Source organism: Plecotus auritus (genome assembly GCF_963455305.1).
Source record: "Plecotus auritus genome assembly, chromosome: 3".
Taxonomy (NCBI): domain Eukaryota; kingdom Metazoa; phylum Chordata; class Mammalia; order Chiroptera; family Vespertilionidae; genus Plecotus; species Plecotus auritus.
In genome coordinates, this window is record NC_137772.1 from 129,751,687 (window position 1) to 129,778,381 (window position 26,695).

Consider the following 26,695-nt stretch of genomic DNA (forward strand, 5'->3'; position numbering starts at 1 on the left):
GGCTGCCACAAATAACCCACATCAAAGATGCTCCCAGAGTTAATGGCTTCCCTGAAGTCTTTCTAAGAGGATGACCCCGCAGCCACTCCAAGAGGGGGCAAGCAGAGAATTCTTGAGCCCAGTTCTGGGGCTGAGTGTATAGCCTCTACTTCCCCTAAAAGGTAGGGGGTTTGAGAAAGGGGACAGTGCTTCCTCCACTTTCGGAAACCTCCCTCTTTCTCCAGGCTTTTGGCTCCTATTAGTCCAGAGACCCCTGTCCTACTTCCCGCCTCCTCTGGCTGGTACCTCACGTGAATGCTGCCCTTTCATCTCTGCTCTGTGTTCCAGGAGAACGCCCAGGACTGTGGTGGCACCTCGGAAACCTGTGCCTCGCTCCCCCTGCTCCTGCTGCCTCTGTGTGCCTGGCTGCTGCCACCCCAGCTGCTGCGGTGACACTCACCCAGTCTGACCTCTGTTTTGACAAGGTAGTCCTTCCAGAGACATTTTAAGGAGTCAGCAACTGATGGGGAACCCAGCTCACTACAGCTGGGTTATCACCCAGGTCAATGCTTATCTCAATGACCCTGCCTCCTGAAATTGCTGGGTGGAACCAGAAACCACTTCCCCAAGACCTTCCAGGGTGCCTGCAACCACCCAGCCCACCTCGAGAGGCATTCTCTCATCCTTCCTACCTCCTCTTCAAGAGCCTAGCATGAGCTCAACTTGGACCAAGACAAAAGGATTTCATTCCATCTATTCTCCAGAAGCCCAGACCTAGCCAAAAATAGGGTCGGCTGTTCTAATGAACCTGGCTGGTCTTCAGTAGAACCAAGGACTTAAAGATACTGAGAAAGAGCAGCAGAATTAGACCAACCATAGCAACAGCACAAATGAGACAAGGACAAGAACAATCCCCCACAGGAAACATAGCTGCCTCAAAGTGAGATGCACAGTGGGGGCACCTCAATTTCCTTCTGCTGCTCAAAAAAATTCTAACTCTGTTTGAGAGAGAGAGAAGGGAAGCGAATAGTAATGGAAAAGACCCCAAATCCTTTTATACCAACACTAGAGGCCCAGTGCATGAAATTGGTGCACAGGGTGGGGGGGTGGTCCCCTCAGCCCAGCCTGCAGCCTCTCCAATCTGGGACCCCTCAGGGGATGTTTGACTGCCGGTTTAGGCCCGATCCCAGGGATCGGGCCTAAACCAGCAGTCGGACATCACTCTCACAATCTGGGACCTCTGGCTCCTAACTGCCTGCCTGCCTGATTGCCCCTAACTACCTCTGCCTGCCTGCCTTGTCACCCCCAACTGCCTCCCCTGCTGGCCTGGTCATTCCACGCAGCCTGCTGTTCAGTCGTTTGGTTGTCCCTCACTAACCCCCCTGCCAGCCTTGTCACCCCACGCAGCCTGCTGTTCAGTTGTCTGTCCGGTTGTTTTGGTCATGATGGCCCCTGGCTTTTTATATATTAGGATAGCTGCATGTGATGTCTGCAAACTACTGCTATTTTAAAAACTTCTAAAAACATCTTTGCAGTCCGTCAGTGTGGCTCAGTGGTTGAGTGTCAACCTATGAACCAGGAGGTCATAATTCAATTCCTAATCAGGGCACATGCCAGGATTGTGGGCTTGATCCCCAGTAGGGGGGCGTGCAGGAGGCAGCCAATTGATGATTCTCTCATCATTGATATTTCTAGCTCTCTCCCTCTCCCTTCCCCTCTGAAATCAATGAAAACATATATTTTTGAAAAATCTTTGCAAAGCCCTGAAGTGAAGGGACTTTTTGCATCTCTCTAAGAAAAGCATGAGATGACCAGCGGCCACGTTAGAAGATAATGGGATTCAGCAGAGGCAGCAGGAGTGGCTGTCATGGAAAGAGGTCCCAGGAAAGAGCAGTCCTCACAGTGGCATGGGGAGGGTCTCCAGAGGGCTGGCTCCCCACTCCCCAGGAGGTCCAGGCCCACTGATCTACAAAGAGACTACCTGGCTCTGTTCCTGGGGTTAGAACTTTGAGGAACATTTCAATTTGCCAGGCAGAGCCCACTGGTAAGGGAGCTATATTTGGGAATTCACTCTCCATATACACATTCCTCCAGTATCTTGAGGCCCTGGAATTCCTGCGACCCACCCCTCTCAAACCTGGCTCCTAAGAGACAGCAATCTCCATTGAGAGAGTGACATTAAAGCCAGAACTGTGCAGGAATCCTGGAGTGGCCTCAGATCTTTCTGTTAGAAGAATATTGTGAGGTTTGAATGCCATATTTGTAATGAGGAGGTCTTCTAGCCACACCCCAGAGTCATAGGCAAGGACAGCGCACAGGGCCTTAGGGACCCTTCTCAGCCCTCCACTCTTCAAAGTACAAGTTTCCCACCAGTAATTGCCTCCTTCTCTCTAAAGTAGGCCAACTCAATAAAACACATTCATTGTATTTGTAAAATGCCTTATGCTATCAATTATACAATGTTATTTTCATTGCCACTTAAGTCTCACAACAATCCTGTGAGGTGAGCATTAACAGCCTGTTTACAGCTGAAGAAATCGAACCTCAGAGAAGATAAGGGATTCACTTAGCCAGTTTAAGTGGCAGAATAATGGTAGGAATAGCTAAGGTCCATATGTACCAGATAAAAGTAGTTATTAACCCATTCAACCCTTGCAACATCCCTCTGAAGTAGGTACTAGTATTAGCCCCACATCATAGACCAGGAAACTGAAACACAGAGTTGAAAACTCCAAATTATTAGAAGAATATTGTGAGGTTTGAATGCCATATTTGTAATAATGTGCCTAGCTACTATTACCTTGTTTCATGGAGGGACAGAGAAATTAGTTTGGATGCCAGGGACAGTAGGTAAAAGTCAGTTGCCTAGCTGGTGCTGGTGGGTGAGAAGCAACAGGGAGCCCTTTCTCCAACCCAGTGGCTATCATGGCTCAGAGCTTCCCCGTTACCATGTCGCAATGACCTCATTGTGACCAGCATGGCAGCATAAGCACTTCCTAGCCACCGGCCATGGCCGCCCTCCTTCAGCATTAGTCCTGGCCTCCAACAACATCTGACCTCAACTACCGCCTCCCAGACACGGACTGCCAGTCTCTCTAGGACAATTTCAGTGTTGTCTTTTGAAAGGCTTATCTTCCCCACCCAACCAGAGCAAACATTTTTAGGCAAATCTAACAACTATGTTAGCCATATAATTTTAAAACCAAGCTTAGGAAGTGTTGTGGCAGATCCTGGCCTCATTTTGTCCACTTAAACCACATGGCGTGCCTGGCCTGCAGTGGACTGTAAGATCTGGAAAACTCTTTCAGAACCAATGAACAAAAGACCATTTCTGATCAACTAGTTTGCTCCTTACCTGGGAGAACAGAACATTCTCTTGAGTTTGCCTTCCTTCAGAGGTCAGAACTATTGTTCCTCTTTCTACTGTTAACAAAATCACTAAAGGACATCAGGTGGCAACCGGCTCAAGCTAAAGAGCCATCACCTTTATTTCAAAGGGACAAAGTTCAAACCAAAGTTATTTAATAAATGACAAGAGTCTGGGGTACATAATCTTTTTTTTTTTTTTCTTAAGATTTAACTTTTTGTGTGTGTTAATCCTCACCTGAGGATATTTTTTCCATTGATTTTTAGGGAAAGTGGGAGAGGGAAAGACAGAGAGAAATATCGCTGTGAGAGAAACACATCAATTGGTTGCCTCCTGCACACGCCCCGACCAGGGCCCAGGCCAGGAAGAAGCCTGCAACCAAGGTACGTGCCCTTGACTGGAATCGAACCCATGGCCATTTGGCCTACAGGCTGATGCTCTATCCACTGAGCCATACCGGTTAGGACTGGGGTACAGAATCTTGAAAGCCTTTCCCTATAAATGCTGCACATCTTCGGGTGACCCAGAATTCAAGGCTGCTGTCAGAGCCTCCTTCCTCAGTACAGAGATATATTAACTTCTAAATTCACCTAATAATTTTGTGTATTTTAACAGAAGTGCTTTCAGGTAAAATGCTTCTATAGCCACTTACTGGTGCTAAGTGAAGTTTTGGTTCAGGAGAGCAAAGGAGTGGGCATATCTTAAAGTCAGAAAAGTAAATATAAAGTCAGAAAAGTAAATATGGGCAAGTCAAAGACCACAGAAGGGAGAAATTAGAGCAAGAGTATGGCAGAAACACCAGCCCATCACCATGGGAAATTAGAGAAATGTTGATCTGTGAGAGCATTTCACAGAACGATGCAAAGGATGTTAGAAACTCCATTTTAACAAGTGAGAAAACAGGGCTGGGGAAATGACTTCTCGCCTGTCACCTGGCAAATGGCAGAGCTGCGCTCTGAACCTACAGTTCTGTTTCTAGGTCAGTGTAGCTGGGAGGGGTGGTCGGTGAGCAGTAATGAGAGGCTTTTGTGTTCATGCAGCTGGATCCCCTGCTTCCTTGGGTCCCTGAGCCCCCTCCATACCATCACAAGCAGAAGTTACAAGAGCCAGACTGATTTTGTTTCACCAAATCCAATAGTTAAAGGCAGAAAATGTTTGCACATTAGGATACAGGGAGTGGCAGTGCATAGTTCATACCCACTGAGAATACAGAATGTGCTGTAACTGAAGCAAAATACTGGAGATGATATTATTTCTGGGGTAATTTTAAAGCAACACTGCCCAGAGGTTTCTCTAGACTACCCAGAGCCCTAGCAATCTATAGTCAAAATTCAAACTTGCCCTTATCTATTTCCTTTACAATATCCAGAGCTCGCCTGAGGAGTATATAGACAGCTTGGAAAAGCCTAGGAAAAAAATGAAGTGAATTATTTGTAGGCCTCACCTTATTTTTCAAGAACAGAATGCAATCCAGTGTTCTCTATGCAGATAATATGGAAAACCTTTAACTTTTATCTATACTTTAAAATGAAAACTCAGAGTGGATATATTATCCCAACACTGAAAATTCTCCTGCAAAACTAAATTTACCTAAGACAAAAGTTAAAAATCTTCTTTAGATACATAAAAGGGTTAACAATCCTCAAAACTTTTAAGTCAATATACATAAGACTGTCTAATCTGAATTTTCTCCTTAAAGAACACCGGCAGAGTCAGCCTTAGCTTTTCTGATTTAGTTTTTGCACCGATGAAATGTGAATTGATCAGCAGTTCAGAGGGTTGTAGTTGGGTTATGTGAGATAGCAAGAGTCCTTTGCATAACGTGTTCATTATATATTAGTTGCGTAAACTTTAATAATTAAGAAGGCGTTAGCCCTCTCCTCCATTCTAAACCTGGTCAGAGGTCAGAGTTCAATTCCCGATTAGGACACATGCCCAGGTTGCAGGCTCAATCCCCTATAGGAGACATGCAAGAGGCAGCTGATCAATGATTCTCTCATCACTGATGTCTCTCTCTCGGCTCAATCCCCTATAGGAGACATGCAAGAGGCAGCCGATCAATGATTCTCTCATCACTGATGTCTCTCTCTCTCTGTCTCCCTCCCTCCCTCTCCCTTCCTCTCTCTGAAATCAATAAAAACATATTTTACAAAATAAAATAAACTTGGTCAGAAAGGTTGAGAAGTGAGCTGGGCATGAGCATTTTGGTTTGTGAATTCAGATTAGAAAGTTTCTGAAAATTCCTTAAGCTTCAGTGTTGAAATTAACACTTCAAGTCAGAAATGCCAAAAGCTCTGGAGTGGTAAGCTGAGACAGTGAAAAGAAAAAAAAATACACAACAAAAGTTCCTTTTCCACTTGGTTCCTTTTATTAGAAGTTGTGTATACAGCAAATAGGGAAATCCCATGGTGAATGAATCATCACACAGATGCCTTTCTGAAACCCCTAACTTCTATGATCCCCAAAACATGTGCTTTGTGGCTTCAGCAATTTTTAAAAGGTAAGGAAAAAATACTGAAAAAGGCCACTATTTAATGGTGATAGTATGAAGCTGTAGAGGTCCTAATCAGCCTAGGGCCAAAAAAGAAAATTAAAAATCTGCACAGAGCAAGCAAGCCTCGGACTGCTGAGAGTAAGGCATTCAGGCGCCAACCTGGTGAGTTCTCAGCGAGCACTGTAAGACCAAGTGCAGTGAGGCTGTTGGTGGTCAGTTGCACAGACACACACTTATAAATGGGTATGCACACACCCACACACCCTAAGGAGAGATTTTTACTGGATTATACATCGTTGATGTTAAATTTCATGTTTGCTAAGGGTTTGTGCTATATTGAACCAGATTGGGCTCCTCTTTGGGGTGTGGGGTGACTGGGCCCAGAGACAGTTACCTCTGTTGGTGCTGTGTCAAGGCTGCATCTTACACCCCGCACCTCAAAGAGCATGACCGAAGAGCAAGTCTGGCTTCTGATATGTGCTGTGGCTTCCACGGAGCTAAGTGAGCTTCCTTCCACATGGCACTGCCCTGCTGGACTGTCCCCTTAGAGGGAGTAATACTGCTCTTTATTCTGTCAGGCACTGAACTGGTTCACGCACTGAGTCTTTTGCTGGGTCCACCTAGCACCCAGGGTAGTGACCTTATCCAGAACCAAAATACTCTTTAAGTTCCTCCCAAGTTCTACAATGGATTCTTTCTTCCTAGATGCCAGCTTTTGCTGGAGATTGGGAGAGAAAGAACCGAGAAAACCCCATACAGAATAAATAGGAGACCCTTCCCACATTTTCAAACACCCAGTGGAGGATGCCAGCCCCCATGCTTAGGGCCTCAGTGTTTATTCTAATGCACACAGTCCCAGGATGTAACGATCATCTGCTGCCTTGGATGACAGTAAGTAACCTAAGATTAGTGCTATCTGGGTGGTTTGCCTATGAGCCATGTGAGGATTATATGAACCAGAGCCTTCCCCTAACACTCTCCCTGATGCCATAACAGGGTAACCTTGAAGACATAAGTAATCTTTTTTTTTTTTCCACTTCTAGCAACTCTTCTAAGGTACAGTTTTCAAGATTCTCCCAGACTCCTTGGCAATAACATACAATTTTCTTTTAAAACGTCCCACCACACTATCCCTTAACATTGGGATTCAGATACTGCTGCTACTCCTTGGTGGGTATTAGGTCCTGCTTTTCAAGAGTTTTAGTGGCCTTTTTGTTCAAGGAGAGCAGATGTGTCTGCCACACCAAGGTTCACCAAGACCGTGTACCAGGTGACACTCGTCTTTCCTAATCCAAAGGAAGCAGTCTCCCAACCTTGGTAAAGGAGCCCAAGAGGCACCTGGACAAGGCAGACACTTTTGGTTGGCTCCATGCCAGGAATGATGACGCTGGGAAAAGGTCAATTTTTATTTCCAAGAGGAGGAAGGGTAGTTGGGGCAGGGATTTTAATAGAGGGACATTTCCAGGATACTCCAAAAGCTCCATAACAAGGATATGGAAAACTGTCACATCCCTGCAATCAGATGAAAATCACCCCAAAATTAACAGGATGCCAGGAAGCACCCAGACCAGCCCTGTGCTAACATTTCCAGAGCTCCCAGTCTCCTCTACCCTCCTGCAAGCATAACTGACTTTCTGCAGCAGGTGGTTCTGCTCCTTAGAGGATCATTGGCATAAAAAAGAAGTGGGTCTCTCAAAGGTCACCTGAACTAGAGCTTTTAACTAACATCCTGTCAGCCATTCACTTGCTGCTTCCTTAGAAAACACATACCAACCTCCCTCTCCCTCAGGACTCCCCAAGGCTCTCAGGCATGAGAATGGCGATGTGATCACTGGGCAAGGGCTGTGCTCTCTGCCCCACCAGGGTCCAGGGTATGACAGCCTTCAGAAGGCAGCATGGTGCACCAAGGCATTATACATTCTGGGGCTATCAACTGATCCTCCTACGGTCACTTTGTGCAAAATTGAAACAGTGTGTGGTACTTGCATGTTTCATTCTATACAAAAATTCTCCCTCCCTCCCCTACCCCTATGTTTTAAACATTTATATAAATTCTTATTTAAACAGTAAGTTAGAAATCTTATTTACATTAACTTGTTTGTTCTCCCAAAAGAGCATCTAAAATCACATTCCCACCTCTTGATAGGATATAAATGTTCACCTAAATTGGTTTGAATTATTGTTTTAAGGAGAGAGAAAGGGAGAGAAGAATGAACTGCCAGTTAAACTGTTTCCCCATCAAATAAATATGATATGATCAGAAGCCAGTTTGCCAAGGGTCTTGCAGAGCCCTCAATCAGTACATCCCAAGAATACACTGGGGTTTGGACCATTTCTCCTTTTCTCCAAATTGATGCACTCCATCCATTGAGGTATGATTTATTTTTGTTTTTCTCTTCTCAGTCATGTGCCACATGGAGCCTCTGGTGTGTCACCAAGCGCACGAGGCTGTCAAAGTTTTGGGGCTCCTCTGGTACTGGCATCAATGGCCAGAAAGGGAAAAGCTTGCAGGTGCAGCAGGCCCTGGTTCAGGGTCCTAGCCCTGGTTACTGCAGGTGTCACAGTGCATCCTCTTCACTGCAGCCTCCGCCGATCATGAAGCGGAACTCCTGGAGGTTTGAGACCCCATGGAAGTGAACAAAAGCGCCAGCAACCACAAAGATGTGGAAGAGCTGATGAGAGTGAAACTGGAGGCAAAAAAAAAGAGAGGGGTGGAGAAACCCATGCATTATTAAAAGTCTGCTAATGATTCTTAAGATCACTTATGCTGAGCAGAGGCAAGGAATGGATGCGATAGAGCTCAAATTCGAGATCTTTGGATATACATTAGGCATATCATATTCTGCTAAACTGAAGGCCAACTGTCCCCACAGAAATCAAGGTGCTGCTGCTAAGTTCTGGACATGAAACTCTGCACACTTAATAGTGGAGTATCTGGTGAACTCAGGGGCAAATGATGGGCAAAGAGAGACCACAAAGGCCCCAAGGACCCCCTAATGCTTAGCAGTGGGCTCTGCATAGACAGAAGGGCATTTTCTCATTGTTGATGGATATTTTTATCATGGACTAAAGCACTTGAGCTCTGGTCATTCAAATGTTAGAAAAATGCTCTCTGTTAGAAAAACTAAAGGGATTTCCAGGATTGGGTACAAGGTCAAAACATATGGTGGCTAACGTTTTCCAGTTCGAAGACTCTGGAATTACATGAACAACATACTATATCAAAAGACTAGGAAAACAGGGCTTTTTATTCTCTTCTCAAGTCAGAAGCTGATCTACAAACATGTGATATTATTTCTGATTTAACCTGTTCTGTTGAATGCTCAAAAGGGATTATCAAATGCTCAGTGCACCAAAAATTACTTCAAAATTACACTATTCTCTCATTATAGTCTCAAAATTAAAAAGTACAGCAGCAAAAAAAAAAAAAAAAAAAAGAAAAGAAAAAGTACAGCAGCAAAACAGTATTTATCAAGGGAAAGACACTGATTTTAGAGTGTAAACTAGATTTTTTTAAGTCACATCTATAGAGATGTTTCAAAAGATTGCCTAAATTAGCATTATCTTCATTTTACAGATAGCTAAACTAAACTTTAAAGAGACTAGATGATCAACGTAGTCTATAACAATTGACAGGTTAAGAAAAAGAATTCCAAAGGTCAGACTTCATATCAAACAACACTCCACTTCTGTACTGTTGAAAACATTTCAGGCCTTCTGTTTTAAAATTTTCCAACTATTGGTCTCTTATATTTTATTTGCCCCTCCTCTTTCCTCCATTAACCGCAATCTAGTAATCTCTATCTCCTGTTCCAACCAAATATATATATATACACTCAATCTCTCATTACAAATCACTAAATTTGGTGATCAAAAATGACCTAGGCAAAAATCTGGTCCATCACCCTCGTTTCATAAATGAGAAAGCTGAGACAAAGAAAAACTGAATGACTTGCCAGTACAGTGCAGTATACAGCAGCTCACACTGTTTTTAGACTAGCGTGATTTCAATTCTACCCCTACAACTGAACAGCCAGGCACACTGGACAAGTTACCCATCTCCTAAACCTCATTTTCTAATCTTCAAAATGAAAACATTAGTAACAGTTGTTATACCTGATAGGACTAATATGTTAAATGAGGTAATCCATGTGAAGTGCTCACTCAGACATGTGCCAGGCACCCAGTAAGTACTCAATAAATACAGCTATTATTGTACTTATCATCCAGAGAAACATAATTGATGAGGGGGAGTTAGGCTTAGAGTACAGATCTGTTGGTTTTTGAGTCTAAAACTTTTTCATTTATTTCACTTCCCAGTCTGCCAATAATCCACTAAGAGATAAGTATGTATACACAATAGCCACCTCTGATCACACTTACCCAGATGTCACACTTGCCAGGAAAGAAGCGTTCAGGAATGCGGGCAGCATACAGGGCAGCCCCCGTGATATAGAGACTGGCCATCAGCATCAACCAGCCGATCTGTCCTATGGTGGCAGCCTTCAGGAACCCCTCCGAGATGATATAGTGCAGGGCAGGAATGATTCCACTCAGGCCAAGGCCCAAGAACACTCCTAGAAATCACAAGAAAAAGGCAAAAATACAGAAGAGAAATAAGGAATAATAAATAAATATTATAAATTGAATACTTCAAAGTAGAATGCAACATTAGCTTCTTGTTTGAACAGAAAAAGAAGGTACTTCAAACTCAGATACTGCCACACGAGATAGCACAGCTATGTTCTAAAAGACAGATCTATTTACAGATACAAGGAGCCTCCTGCTGAAAAGAGGCTTAGCTTAAGGACTCAGCAGTCCTCAAAGCACATTGCAAAGTGTTTTAGAAATAGACAGCTCTAGGAGTTGGTTTAAAACTCCCTAAATTCTGCCTCTTTATAGACACAGGTTGCAATATAAAGCAATTTTACATATTTTATCTTCCCTTTAAAGCAACAGATATTCCTGAGATGGAAAGGGGAGGGGGTGAGAGAGTAGAGGTGGAGGTGAGGAAAGAAAAGGCAATTATTGGTTTGGATGAACCCCCAAAGTATTTTTGGAAACCACAGCCAGAACTACACTCAGCTAGAGGTTCATCCCTCCAAGTCTAAGCCATGTCTTCATTTCCGAGATAGAGATAGAGATAGAGATAGAGATAGAGATAGAGATAGAGATAGAGATAGAGATAGAGATAGAGATAGAGATAGAGATAGAGATAGAGATAGATAGAGAGAGAGAGAGATAGAGAGAGATAGAGAGAGATAGAGAGATAGAGATAGAGATAGAGACAGAGATAGAGATAGAGATAGAGAGAGATGCTTCTGAAAGTTCTCAGGCCCAAAAGTACCCATCAGGTACAGAAGTCTACAGAAGCATCAGAACACTCCACCAAGCCCCAATGCCTTCAAATCATCTACAGCGCAGTGTTTTTCAAACTTCTGGGTATGACCAACTGAGTCTGGATCAGAATTTCTAAATGAACTAGGCTAAAATAACAAATATCAGACTGTGTCACAAGTGGAAAGTTAAGGGCTAATTTATCAAAGTTTTGTAACTGCTGTTTCAGTCAATTTGTGTGTGTGTGTGTGTGTGTGTGTGTGTGTGTGTGTGTGTGTTCAGGATTGTAGGAGAAAATGTCATGATCAAAAAAGTTTGAAGGCAACTGTTGTAAAACCACTTTGAAATTGGTGTGTCAACCAAGCACCACACGAATACTCCCTACAAAAGTAGTAATTGCTTTACATTTTTGACACAAAGACTTAAGAATGACCCTTATAAAACAATCATTTGGTAAGCTTTCTCAAAAGAAAGGGGCATACTGCTTGCTTCAGACATTACTATATAAGCTGCTGGTATGCAACAACAGATGTAAGCACAATGCCTATTCACAATTAAAATGGACATCAACAGAGAAGAGGAAAATGACAATGCTCATCTCAGAAAAGAAAGAAATCAAGTAGGCCTAAATAAAAACTACTTCCTACCTCCACTCCTCACTAAAAAAAAAAAAAATTCATCACCATGATCATCTTCTTTCACTTGTTCTGTGCCTCTACATGCTAAGCAAAGGCTGCCAATGGTCTTGCCTGTCATTGTCTCAGTCAAAGCTCAGGAACTTGGTTCTTCTGATGTGTATAATAAGCAGGATGTCCAGCTCTACTCAGCAAAGACATTCTTATCTTTTGTGCTCAAGCAAGCTTAACACCACAGTCAAGTACTACTAAAAGCCAACCCTGACCACTGCTCATTTGCTCACATAAACACTTAAAGAAGGAATAGGGTAGAGTGTTTTAACAAAGTTAATTTTAACTCCTAACCTTCTAGGTAACTGCAGATAAACCATGGCTTAATTGTTAATACCAAACAGTTTTTTTCTTTCAAAAAAATTTTTTAAAGGTTGAAAGGAAAAATACTTTTTCTTTTTTTTAATCCTCACCTGAGGATATTTTTCCACTGATTTTTAGAGAGAGTGGAAGAGAGAGGGAAAGACACAGAGAAATATCCACGTAAGAGAAACACATTGATTGGCTGCCTCTTGCATGCTCCCTGACCAGGAGGAGCCTGCAACCGAGGTACATGCCTTGACCAGAATCGAACCTGGGAACATCTGGTCCATAGGCCAATGCTCTATCCACTGAGCCAAACCGGCTAGGGTAGGAAAATACTCCTTTTAATACTTCTTGTTCATTCTCAATGGGCACTGGGTTTGATACTAGGAAAAGAAAATTGAAGACATAGCCTTGGCTATAAGGAGTCTCCAGTCCAGTGGGAGACAAAAACCTGTCTCTGTTAACCTGTAACTTCCTTGGTTGAGGACAGCTCAACCAAGGTACTCAAAGACTTTTGGCTTTCCATATGATCTCCAGCTCAACAGACATTACCCTAAAAATAAAAAGCCTCTTTATCCCTATATCAGAAGAGATGTATGATACCTACAGTAATAGAACACAATCAAAAAGCAGATTACACATTTTAAAATAAAAATAACAAAAATTATAACTACAAAGAGTACACTTCATGCTGAGAGTAAGAGGAATCGTTTATTTTACAAAAGTTACAGAGCCCCTGTCTTATTGACAGTGTATGGCCATAAACGCAAGTAAACTACACTGCCCCAAGTACATCAGCTCACATAGCTAACCACTGTTCCTCAGCTCTAATAAAGACTATATTAAAAGCCCCTCAAACAGGAACTATGATCTATTCATCACAAGTACATAGCACAATGCTTAGAAATGGTAAGCCTTTAGTAAACGGCCGACAAATAAGTAACTGTTCAACATAAAACCTCCACATGCTCTTACCTGCTCGTACTCCTCGATACTGGGGGGTGGCAAACATGTCCCACTGGGACACTATAATGGCTGCGATGCCCAGCACACAGATGATAATCAAGTAGATGAAGCAAGGTTGTGGGTTACAGTAGAAAGAATAATAAAGCCAAGGAACAAAACTTCCCATAATCAGAAGAGCAATACCAGAATAGTCCAGTCTAGGATAGGAAAAGAAATGCATTTAATGTTAAAACTCACTGCTCACTGATGTTCACATTAACCCCCCATGACATGAGCTAGCAATGACAGCTAAGAGGCATACTGGAGTGTTTGCTTTAATATTTTGAAAGTTTCTATGAGGTGGTATTAAGAATTCTGCCAGCTCTGCTAGATGTTTTTCACTAACCCACTGACTCTAAATCATTGATCAAAATATGGACTTCACAGATACTTACTTAGAGAAGAGTCGGGAGACCCCTTCTGAGTGGCAGTAGACGGTGTGGAAGAGCCATGAAAAAGAAAGGCAGAGAATGGCCCCCAAGAAGAATAACCCAAAGACCACCTTTTCTTGCAGAGGGGCCACAAAGAAGATGTTTGGGCGAAACATATAAAAGATCCCCAGGCACAGGAAGAATACACAACCTAGGAAAGGAGTACAGGGGAGAGAGAAAAGATTATTCTTTTGAAGACACAAAGTTATATGCTAATTATGTTTTCAAACCTTCACAATCACAATGATATCTGGATCAAAAGTTCCACAAGAGCCAAAACCTGGCTCAGTGGATAGAGCGTCGGCCTGCGGACTGAAGGGTCCCGGGTTCGATTCCGGTCAAGGGCATGTACCTTGGTTGCGGGCACATCCCCAGTGGGGGGTGTGCAGGAGGCAGCTGATCGATGTTTCTGACTCTCTATTCCTCTCCCTTCCTCTCTGTAAAATATCAATAAAATACATTAAAAAAAAAAAGTTCCAAAAGAAAAATTTTCTAAATAACTGAAGCCTATCCAAAATTTTGGCTACTTCAAACACTGTTGGCATCATATACTTCTCAGCTTCATAAACTGAGTATACAAAATATTATCACTTATTTGTCTAAGAGCATAATCAAAAAATAAACCACACCATGCTGTTATTCTTTAGAAGACTTCATCAGTCTACTTCTACCTCTAGATTTAGTATGAAATTCCATTTATACCATTTTGGGCACATGATGGTACTATCCAGCTTTCAAAGGTCCACTTTGCATTTGCTTTGCAATAAATTCCAATACCTCCAAACGCTATCAAGAAATACAGCTTTCCTCTACCAATAGTTGTCAAGGAACACTATGCTTCTCTGGTCCTCACCAATTGGTCCAATAGATTCAAGAATTAAGGACAGTAAATGCCTATTCAGGCTATTTCATAACCAATTTTTGAACTGTTCTTCATAGTAAGATGTTATGTTCTTACTGCTTAGGGAAGGGCCACTTAACAAAAGGAAGGCACAGATATTAAGAATTTAAACATTTGCTAAGTCATTCTCTTTGATCCATTTAATAAAACATTTACCCTGGAGTTAGACATCAGCAATGACCTTGATTTCATACTCTGTTCTATTCTCACTATACTAGCAAGGTAGGAACATGGGGACACAGTGGAAATAAAATGTGACAAGAAATGCAAGTCAAATGGGGAAAGGCCACAAACTATCCTATATAATAAAAGGCTAATATGCAAATCAACCAAACAGCAGAACGACCGGTCGCTATGACATGCACTGACCACCAGGGGGCAGACGCTCAACTCAGAAGCTGCCCCTGGTGGTCAGTGCGCTCACACAGGGGGAGTGCCGCTCAGCCAGAAGCCGGACTCACAGCTAGCGAGTGCAGCAGCAGTGGCGGGAGCCTCTCCCACTTCCGCTGCAGGCAGGTGGTAAGTAGTGAGGGGTCCTGGACTGCGAGAGGGATGTCTGAGTGCAACATCACTCGGGCTTAAGCTGGCAGGCGGACATCCCCGGAGGGGTCCTGGACTGCGAGAGGGCACAGGCTGGGCTGAGGAGAGCCACCCCCCCCATGCACAAATGTCATGCACCGGGCCTCTAGTTTAGTATGTAATTGTTCCCCCCATGTCTAGTTCTGTTTCCATAGTTCAGTTACCCATGGTCAACAGTGATCTGAAACTATTAAATAAAAAATTCCAGAAGAAAACAACCCATGTTTTGAATTGCACACCACTCTTAGTGTGATGAAATCTCAAGCCATCCCGCCCCAGGTCATGAATCATCCCTTTGTCGAGAATGTATACATTTCCCAGCCCTTAGTTCCTTAGTAGCAGTCTCAGTTATCAGATTTGTTATTAGGGGTGGGGGTGTCAGCACAGATACCACATTCACATAACTTTCATTACAATAATTGTTATATTTTATTGCTAGTTATTGTTGTTAATCTCTTACTGTGCCTAATTTTACATAAATTAAACTTATCAGATAAGCATGCATAGAAAAAAAAAACAACATAGTATATATAGAGTTTGGTCCGATCTGCGGTTTCAGGCATTCACTGGGGGTTTTGGAATGTATCCCCCTTGGATAACGGGACTGCTGTATTCACAGGTTATGAAATTATCACTATTATTACCCCAAAAAGAAGCCCTATACCTGTTAAGAGTCATAGCTCATTCCCGAATCCCTACCCCAGACAGCCCTAACCTTCTTTCTGATTTTGGATTTTCCCATTTTAGGCATTTCGTGTATATGAATCACATAAGTGGCCTTTTATGTCTGGCTTCTTCCACTTAGCATGTTTTCAAGGCTCACTCATGTTGTGTATGTATCAATATCAAGTAGTATTTCATTGTATGGATATACCACATTTATTTATCCATTCATCAGTTGATAGATTTTGGGCTGTTTCCACTTTTTAGCTAGTATGAATAATGTTGCTAAAAATATTCATGTCCTCATTGTTTTAACATGTTTTCAATTCTCTTGTATATGCCTAAGGAATAGAATTTAGAGGCTGCACCCTTCTTATATTCCCACCAGCAATGTATGTGAGTTCTAATTTTTCTATATCCTTGCCAAGACTTGTTATTTCCCATTTTTATTACAGCTATTCTAGTAAGTATGGCGTGGTATTTCATTGCATTTCTCAAAGTATTTGATTTGCATTCCCTAAAATGATGTTGAGCCTCTTTTCATGTGTTTGTCAGCCATTTCTAGAACTTATTGAAGAAATTACTACTCAGATGCTTTACTCATTTCTTAAACTGGATTGACTTCCTATTATTTAGTTGTAAGAGTTCTTTACTAGAGCAATCATCAGATATTTATTTTGCAAATATTTTCTCCTATTCTGTGCGTTACCTTTTCACTTTTTCGATAATGTCCTTTGACATACAAGTTTTAATTTTTATGAAGTCCAATTTATCCATTTTTTTTCCTTTGGTTGCACATGCTTTGGGTGTCAATTCTAAGAAACTGTCACCTAACCCCTTGTTATAAAGATTTGCATCTATGTTTTCTCTTGATTTTATGGTTTAGTTCTTATGATTAAGTCTTTAATCCATTTTGAGTTAATTTTTATATATGGTTTGAAGTAGGGGTCCAGCTTTATTCTTTTACATGTATTTACACAGTTATCCCCAATACCATTCTATTCCTTCTTTAATATACAATCACGATGGGAAAAAATATCATACATCACATTCTACTTTAAGACAAACTGAAATGTAATTGTGAATATTCTAAGTAATGACTTTGAAAAACCAGGTTACTTCTATTCAATAACTACCTTCCTCTCAGTGTTCATTAAAATATTATACCACATTTTGTATAGTATCTTTCTCTTGGCCTGGTTCAATTGGAGGGCAAATCGGGGAAAAAGGAGTCATATGTAATACTTTAAACAATATCCATATAACTTAGCTGTAATAAAATCATAGTGCAAACCACTGAGAAACTGCATCATTAGAAATCCAGAAAACAAAATGGTAAATCATAAATACGTTTTTAAGTTCCATCCTTTCCATCAAGTAAGTGAAAAAAGAGTAAGATCACCAATTCATTATACCACTGATATTACATACCTAAGAGATGTGTCCAGATGTTGCCTGTCTCTGTATGTATTCTGAAAATGCTCTTAAAACAGGCCCGGAAAGAAGGCATAGGGGGCCGGTGTCCATGTAAAAGGTAATCATTATCCTTGAGCCAGTCTGGTAGGACATCATGAGGAATTACTCGCCATCGACCTTCCCAAACCTGGAAGAAAAATATTATCAAATATTTTGGGGATTTTAATTGTAACTTTAGCAACACTGGTCCCAAATAACAATTTCTTACATTTTCTTATGAGAAAAATAACTTATTTTTAGAAAGACAAACACATTCAAATAAATAATGTCCTATATTCTGAGTTTCTAAAAAACAGATTGATGAAAAAGATATTTTTTAAATGGGGCAGGAGGGCTTTTCTTAAGAAAGGGGAAGAGTAAATGCATTTATAGAATATGTCCTCAAGAGTGGTTTCAAACTTTGTTTCAATATGGCTAAATATAGGATGAAGGGTCCAAAGTTCCACCCATACAGATTCCCCTCCATTCTCCACAATAGACTTTACCTCTGAGAAATCCCTGTTATATTAAATATGACCATTTTTATACTTAACTAGAGGCCTGGTGCAAAAAATGCATGCACTTGGGAGGAGGGGGTCCCTCAGCCCAGCCTGCACCCTTTCGCAGTCCAGGAGCTTTCGGGGGATATCCAACTGACAACGGCCTAAGCCGTCAGTCGAACATCCTTAGTGCTGCCATGGAGGCAGAAGACAGCTGTGAGCCTGGCTTCTGGCTGAGCAGCGATCCCCTATGGGAGCACACTGACCACCAAGGGGCAGCTCCTGTGTTGAGCGGGATCAGGCCAAAGGACCCACTGGTGCATGATCAGGGCCGTGGAGGGACACAGGAGTTTGGCCAGCCAGGGAGGGAATGCAGGAAGGCTCCAGAGCGTGTCCAGCCCATCTCACTCAGTCCTGATTGGCTGGACCCCAGAAGCAAGCTAACCTACCGGTCAGAGCATCTACCCCCTGGTGGTCAGTGCATGTCATAGCGAGCGGTTGAGTGGCCTTAGCATATCATTAGCATATTACGCTTTGACTGGTTGAATAGACAACTGGACAACTGACAGCATATTAGGCTTTTATTATATAGGATATTCCTGTTGGTGAAAAAGAACTATATAGAATCATACTTTTGTGCCTTTTGCTCCCTTTTGCTTTCTCTTTCTCCCTTTATCTTCTCTTCCTATCATAGCAAATATGATGAAGTAGAAAAGAGCATAGGAGTCAGAAAATCTTGGATGTCTGCCATTAACTAGTTGAATGAGCTTTAATCACAAAATCGCCAAGCCTGTTTCCTCATTTATAAAATGAGGATTCTAGTGCTTTGATTACTTCATAAGGAAGATATGAGGATCAAATGAAATGACCCAAAGCATTTCATAAATGAGTTAGCAAACCTCAACATCCATCCCAAAGGTGGAATTAACCCTAACCATTTCAGAGACTATCACCTGTCTGAGAATTAGTAACTAATCCAACCCTCCTCATGCTGGAGAGATGACAAAGAAGTTTGGCCTTAACTGCCTTTCAAGTCCCTCTGCCCCCCTTTCTCCCTTTTCCTCTTTGTCCCTCCCCATCAAACTTTAAAGGAAAAGGGATCAGGAGTTTAGTATACATTCTTTAAAAAGTTTGTCAACTCTGCTCTCTGCTTCTTTTAATGTCTCTCAGCCCAGAGAGCCAACACCACAAGGATCACTTAATCCTAGATGAACTTGCTTCTGCTAGCCAGAAATATGTAAGAAAAAATGCCAGGCACATAGTCTACCTATAGGCTTCAGCTTCAGGCAATGATTCCACCCAATGTCCTCAGGGTTCTTGTGACAAACATGGCTGACCATAGACACTTGGTTCTCTCTCTACTATGCAGAAATATGTCCATTCCTTTCACTCCACAACATTTTCCTGTTCTCTGCTCTCCTCAATGTCTCCTGACATTTATAAAAAACTGATCCTCTGTGTAACTCCAAAGGAAGTGGAGACTAAATTTAAGAATAGAAATGGCCATCCTAGCTGGTTTGGCTCAGTGGATAGAGCGTTGGCCTATGGACTGAAGTGTCCCGAGTTCAATTCCGGGTCAAGGGCACATGCCTGGGTTGCAGGCTCGATCCCCAGTGGGGGGCATGCAGGAGGCAGTCGATCGATGATTCTCTCTCACCATTAATATTTCTATTTCTCTCTCCCTTTCCCTTCCTCTCTGAAACCAATAAAAATATATTAAAAAAAAAAAAAAGAATAGAAATGGCCCTGTGGTTACTGGTGTTAATCTGACTATTCAAAGCTTGTTCCTAACATACAACAAAATAAAATAATGCCAAAAGACTAATCCAAATTTTTTATGTCTACTGCTAATATTACCACTTGTAAAAGTACCTGTAGCTTTCATGGGATTTATATTGAGAGAAAGTGAGAGACACACCAAGATAATGAATTCCTTTTATCTAATTTGAACTTGGTAAAACAGCTATTATTGAGATTAACTTTACAAGATGCTGCTACCGTTTTTACTTCGGGAGAATTTTATTTTCTAAAAGGGAGAGGAAAACGAGCATCAAATCCTTACATCCTCAAGGCAGTTCACAATTCGGAAACAACTCTACTATGACCCCATAAAAATTGCTACTGTGTTGCCACACAGACTAAATAATCAAATTCTCCCTTTCTTTTTATAGTCAGAAAGAATATGTTGAGCTTCTTACTAGTTATATGTGCATAAAATTTCAGAGTGATTCTCCCCACCTCCCGCAACCCGGCCATTATTTCTATACAAACATTCTAGTGGTCTAAAAACTGAGCCAGTGAGCTGTACTTTCTAATTATACTGCAATTAATGTTATATTCAACAAACCCTACACCTTATTCTCAACTTGGAGTCAAGCCAAATGCCAACCTAAACAGGTATCCTCTTTTACTGCCTGGGGAAAAAAGAACAGGATCACAGCTTAGACGAAGACATGTTTATTTATAAGATTGACAAAGACACCGCCTACATCAAACTTAGCAACAGTCCACCGAGTTTGTATCAGACTATATAGTGCACAAATAGATTTTTTTTAAAAAATGCCCACAATATACCTATTCCCACATGGGCCAGGCTATGCTGGTAAAATAACAGCAACTGAAGGCTGAAAAAAGAGACCATGGACTCTCTATAAGGACTAAAATGATTTTCTTTCCCCTATTCCTATAAGAAAAGCTTTTCCTAAAAAGAAAGTACACCAGCAAGACCACAGGACACTTCATTTTAAACTGTCTCCATTTACTTGCTATCAATCCAAGAAACAGAATCCTTGAGGCACTGGACATGGCTAGTTTTTTAAGTATGGTCAGTAGCACCACCAGAGCAGGTCTGGAGAACACCATGTAATAGGAGGCCTCTTCTTGCTGCTCTCATAGACAAACTGCTAGTGGATGATAAGTGAATGGTTTATCCATTTCTGTGCCCCACTCATTTTTCTTTAATAAATCATAGTCTGCAGCAAAAAAAAAAAAAAAGCCCTATTTATTCTACCATTAGCTATTAAATTGAAAGTTTTATTTACTTTTTTTAGTTCAGAAAGAACAAAAAGACAGTGAAGTTAGCTACAGTACCCCACTAATAATATAAATATTAAAAATCCCTAATGGCCCAGACACTAAATACGTACTCAACTTTGAGAGATTCAACATCAGTTACTGCAACCTAGGTAGTACCCTGACCGGATATCAAACCCGTAACCTTTTGGTGTACAGGATGATGCTCCAACCAACTGAGCCACCAAGCCAGGGCCCAAACATGCTTTTTGAAAAATAAAATATATCTTTTGTATCCTTCTGTACTAATTCTCCTATGTCAGTAATCACTAGAATGGATCTATTGTTTTGCTTGGGGTTTTTTTTCCCACCAATTTTCAAACACTGATTAAAATTTCCTGGGCTCAGAGAACCAAGATGGCAGCATAGATAAATGCCTGGACTTGCTGCCTCCCATAACCACAGCAAAATTACAACTAAGATACAAAACCATCATTCAGAACTACCTGAAACCTGGCTGAACAGACGTCCTACAACTAGAGAAGTAAAGAAGAAAGCACACTGAGACTGGTAAGAGGGGCGGAGATGCAGAACGGGTTGGTCCAACACTCACAGTGCTGTTTTTTTTTAATTGGGAGGGATATCTTGGCTGCAGAGCACGTTCCCCCCCCCCACCACGCCCCGCCCTGCCCCACCCCACACTGCACCCTCTCCCCCACACACACACTGTGAGGAGCAAAAGGGTCCCAGGCCCCAAGCATAGGGCTCCAGAGCTGGGAAGAGAAGTTCCTGTAACTTGGGGCTGTAAAAACCACCTCTTAAAGGGCCAGTACACGAATGTACTCAGACTCAATCCCTCTAAGCTCCAGCGCCGGGAGGCTTTGGGGGACACAGGGACATACAGAGAGGAACTGGATCGTCTGGCATGTGGCAGGAACTCGGGGAGGCTTTCTTCCAGACAGGGGCCCTCATTCCTATGCTAGGACCCCATCACCACCACCACCACATCTCCTCTCATGGCAGAGCTGACAGGCAAGCAGTTGGGAGCCAACAGTCCTGGATTGTGAGAGGGATGTCCGACTGCCCATTTAGGTCCGATCCCACCAGGAGGGGGTACAGGCTGGGCTGAGGGACACCCTCCCCCCCGTGCACGAATTTCATGTACCAGGCCTCTAGTTATTAATAATTATGTATAACAGGATATTGTAAAAATTAAGTTACAAATTTTTTATTGAAACGTTTCTTACATACTGTTATATTGGCTGGGCCACAAAAATATTTGTTGTGGGCTGCACACAGCAAGTTTGACATGCTTGGTATAAGAAGTATACCAACATTCACATTATGAGGGTGCCAGAAAGAGAAGAGAGAGCAAGATACTGAAAACCTATTTAAAGAAATAATGACAGAAAACTTCCCCTACCTGGTGAAAGAAATAAACTTACAAGTCCAGGAAACACAAAGAGTGCCAAAAAGAGGAACCCAAAGAGGCCCACACCAAGACACATTATAATTAAAATGCCAATGGTTAAACACAAAGAGAGACTCTTTTAAAAGCAGCAAGAGAAAAGCAGTTAGTTACCTATAAGTGAGCACTATACAACTGTCAGCTGATTCTCAAGAGAAACTTTGCAGGCCAGAAGCGAGTGGCAAGAAATATTCAAAGTGATGAATAGCAAGGACCTACAACCAAGATTATTCTACCCAGCAAAGCTATCATTTAGAATTGAAGGTCAGATAAAGAGCTTCACAGATAAGAAAAAGCTAAAGGAGTCATCACCACCAAACCAGTATTACATGAAATGTTGAAGGGTATTATTTAGGAAGAGGAAGAAGAAGAGGAAGGAAAAGAGAGAAAAAAATATGAACAATAAAATGGCAACAAATACCTATCAACAACTGAAACTAAAAATAAAAATAAACAAGAAATCTAGTGAACAAAATAAACTGGTGAATAAAATAGAATTAGAGGCATGGAAACATGGAACAGACTGACGAATCTCAGAGAAAAGTATGGAGGAAGGGGCAGGAAGAGATTAGCCAAAGATCTTAAATGCATATATGCATTATCTATGGACACAGACAATAGGTGGTGAAGGCTTCAGGCAGAGTGGAAACTGGGTGGAGGGGGACAATGGGGGAAGAAAACAGGGACATCTGTAATATCCTCAATAATAAAGATTTTTTGTAAAAAATGTCCTGGGCTCTAAGTAATCCCATAATGTTTATATCCCTCCCCTTCCCCTCTCCACCAACCACTTCATCTTGGAAGAGATGTCTCTATTATGTTTTCTTCTTGTCCTCTGATCTAAAGTATAGTATTATAAGTCAACTGGCTTCAATTATTTCTAATGTCCCTGTGAATACAGAAAAACCTAAGTGTAGTTTTCAGGATCTATGACCATATGCATGAAAATTTTCTCTCTAAAAGAGTTTTCCAGGAATGTTTAATATGTAAATGAATTTACATACACATAGACAACTGACTTATATTGACTTTTTACCTGCCAGGGCCCTGATTGATGAGTATAATCAAGTGGCTATAGATTTACCAGTGTCCCTGACCTATTTCCTCCAAGCAAGCAATCCCAATTCCAGTTACCATTTTAGGGAAAAAGAAAAAAAAAATCCCCACAATAGTTCCTAATGAACCAGAAAGTGAATTGGATGAAAAGCCTTAGAGAGACAATATACCAGTTAAACTGAAAACACTAGATGTGTACAAAAACCAGGCAATCCTATCTAAGAAAGAGGGAATATGTAAATTGACCATGATGCTGTCACAAAGATGGCGGCGCCCAGTCCCCTCAGCCCCGCCAGAGTCCCCCAGTCCTTTAAGCCCCGCCGGAGGGGTGGCAGGCATGCAGTGCGGCCAGACTCACTCTCAGCCCCCCAGCTGCCCAGGGCCAGCCCAAGGTGCAGGCAAGCCTCGGATGTCGGCTGCCCAGCTGCCCAGGGCCGCCCGAGGCTTGCGCTGCCAGCATTGGCAGCAGCAGAGGTGTGATGGGGGCATCGCCTTCCCCTGATTGTCGGGTCACCTCCCACCCCTGAGGGCTCCCAGACTGTGAGAGGGGGCAGGGCGTGCTGAGGGACACCCCCACTCCAGTGCATGAATTTTCATGCACTGGGCCTCTAATTCCTATATGAAGAGTAGTTAATTACCCTAGAAAGAGTATCATACTTGCCATCACAGTCAACAGCATAAATAGATTCAATGGACTTGGAGATGGCACTTTAGTATCTCCAGGCATTAACCACCCCCAATTTTGCTTCATTCTGCCTTGTCTAAACTATCAATAACCCATATTAGGAAAAACTTTTTTACCAGTTAGATGTTCTAGTTTTCTCAAATCTTTATCATGGCTGCTGCAGGCAAATGTATTATGCCTTGAACAAGGTTAAAGTCATGAGATTGCTTTTGTCTCCATTTTGCCAGAAATTATTCCCAAAGCAAACCAAAGGGTAAGGCACTACCACTCCTTAAAGGTTTCTGTTTGGGAATGGCAGATCATATAACACGAAAATTACAAGAAATTGCCATCTTACCTTGCAAACAAACTCTTCCATTCTTTCCATAGCATGATGGGCTTGTAAGAGGGAGGACATGCCCATAAACCCCTCCTCTTCCTGAGAAGCTTCATCATTACACTCATGTTGCTCAGAGCTCTGCAAGGCAATCATAGAAATAGTCAGGAACAGAGACCAGGAACCAATGAAACAATATATTTTCCTTGAAGAATTATAATGAAATTCTCTTATGGTTAAAACAAGGCCTCAGACAAGTAACAATAGAGAAAGTAAAGTCAGTTTATTACAGAATTATGAGTATTAAAAATGAAAAATAGTTACTCAAGTTTTCTCTGACAAATAAACTATAACAACAGCATTCCTGTTTGTTTCAGTAGCAGTTGTTGCTCCCACCCACCTCAAATATGGCAATATGTGGAGTCATTTTTACTTGTCATAGTGGGGGGAATGCTACTAGCATCTAGTAGGAAGGGCCAGGATGCTGTTAAACATCCTACAATGCAAAGGACAGCTCCCCACAACAAAGAACTGCCAAAATGTCAATGGTGTTTGAGAAACTGATCTAAAGAAATGATATGAGGGTCTATACACTTCAAATTATATATGTGACAGGCCAGTATTATGTGTTTACATCAGAAAAAAATATTTTATCAGATACTTCACTATGAAAAATGCTAATAATAAGTGAGCTATTTACTAAATAAGTGGTTACTAGTGCCAGGGCCTAAGCATCCATTCAAATTTTTTTAACACGTTAAGCACCATGTCAGTCACCGGTGACTGACACTATACTTTCCGTCCGACTGGTCAGTCACTGGTGCCGCCAGCATATCGGTGAAATCAGATATCGCAGGCAAAACGGAAAGGTAGACAAAATAGGCTTGGCACTTAATGTAAGTATTCACTGAGCAGCTACTATTTTACAGATGAGGAACCTGAGGTTAACTGACTCTTAAGTCACACACTTACAAAATACCAGAGGAAGAGTAAAATTCAGGTACATATAGTTCCAAAGTTCATACTTTATTCCTTCCACTCGCAGTTTTAGTTATGATAGTGCCTGATTTTGCAAGTAACAGACATTTGGCCAAAGGCCACAGCACATACAGGCAGACCTTGCTTTGCATGATAGTGCAGGACAATAAAAATGATTGCAAGCCAAAATCATGTAAAACAATTTTACTAGCCAATGGGAAAATGACTAGTCCATAACCTTAAAAAATCTTTTGTCAAAACATTAAAAATTGTTGGTTTATTTCAAATGCTATATTTTAAAACAGAAATATTGAGAATTTATTTATTTGTTTAAAACTTGCCAAGAAATAAATGAAACAGTGCCTTCTTGTGGTATAACTTACAACACAAAGTGAGTATCTTTTCTATGCCTTGGCAAAATTGTCATACTCCATTCTAAGTTTGGATCGGCTTTCAGTATTTTATTCTTTGCACTTTGTGTCCTAAAATATCTTTAAGAGTTCCTTTAATTTGACTTTTTTGCCTGTATCATTTCTCTGGACATTTTCATCCTTTTGGTCGCAAACACTTGACTCATTTATGTTGACAAGTTTGTTTTCACTAAGTTCCTCTTGCTGCCTATTTAAAATCGGTGGCAGTATCAACATTGCCACAGTCAGCTATTTCGTCTATAATCCATTTATGTTTGACTTTTACTTTCAGCATTATCATGTTCCTTTTTTTTTTTTTTTGCTTCACTTTTATCTTTGTTAGCCAATTCCCACTTTTGGTTTTCCATTTTTGTAAAAAGTCATATATGTTTATCACTGGGAAGCAGCACAACTATACACTTACCTGTCTTGTGCATTATGAGTTAACAGACATACAATAATCAGTCACTGACAGACTTCAAAGAAGTGACATGATTGGTCGCTGACCATGATACACATCTATTATTTGCATAGTGATCTGTGGACTGAAGAGCTACCAGAAAAGTTTGTACTTTATGCAGTTACTCACAGTAAATATACTGTGGTAACTAAAATTTGAACCATATTGTTCAGGAGCTACTATTATTTAACTAACCCATGGTAACAAATTCATAGATATTGGAAATTTTCAAAGCATTAGGGTTGCCTGTCATATTTTCTTGTCACATCTTTCATAACCATCCTTTCTTATCTGAAATGGTGCTTCTAAAAAAAGCTAATCTCAATTCAAGATAATGCATTATTACTGTTGGTAAGATTTCCATCTGGTGGTCCAGTGTATGTTATTAGGCACAATGTGGTCAGAGGTAAGAAATACATATCACATTAATCCACCCCAACATATCAGCAAGATTTTTATTAAAAAGTTTCCTTCAGAAGCGCAAAGTACTAATAAGTCTATTGATTTATTACATATTATCCCCAATTCTCACTCTCCTATAAAGAAATACTTACAAATATATCCTCAAAAAAATTTTTTTTAAGTGCCAGATCATAGCTATTTATTG

The 26,695-nt window shown here is 41.4% G+C and overlaps 2 protein-coding genes across 3 annotated transcripts in view; one reads left to right on the forward strand and one right to left on the reverse strand.

The window, feature by feature from the left end:
• CACNA2D4 (calcium voltage-gated channel auxiliary subunit alpha2delta 4) overlaps positions 1–432 on the forward strand; it is a gene marked incomplete at both ends in the record, with an annotated part of 122,323 nt that extends 121,891 nt beyond the window's left edge. The window contains one exon of the mRNA XM_080660714.1: positions 328–432. Coding sequence (XP_080516840.1) covers positions 328–432 — 105 coding nt within the window. The remainder of the gene's footprint in view (positions 1–327) is intronic.
• Positions 433–5,691: 5,259 nt separating this feature from the next.
• ADIPOR2 (adiponectin receptor 2) overlaps positions 5,692–26,695 on the reverse strand; it is a 76,166-nt gene continuing 55,162 nt past the window's right edge. For both annotated transcript variants that reach the window (XM_080661455.1, XM_080661454.1), the window contains exons 3-8: positions 24,262–24,381; positions 17,180–17,351; positions 13,570–13,756; positions 13,145–13,332; positions 10,224–10,417; positions 5,692–8,527 (exon numbers count right to left, since the gene is read on the reverse strand). In XM_080661455.1, coding sequence (XP_080517581.1) covers positions 8,399–8,527; positions 10,224–10,417; positions 13,145–13,332; positions 13,570–13,756; positions 17,180–17,351; positions 24,262–24,381 — 990 coding nt within the window. In that variant the 3' untranslated portion in view covers positions 5,692–8,398. The remainder of the gene's footprint in view (positions 8,528–10,223; positions 10,418–13,144; positions 13,333–13,569; positions 13,757–17,179; positions 17,352–24,261; positions 24,382–26,695) is intronic.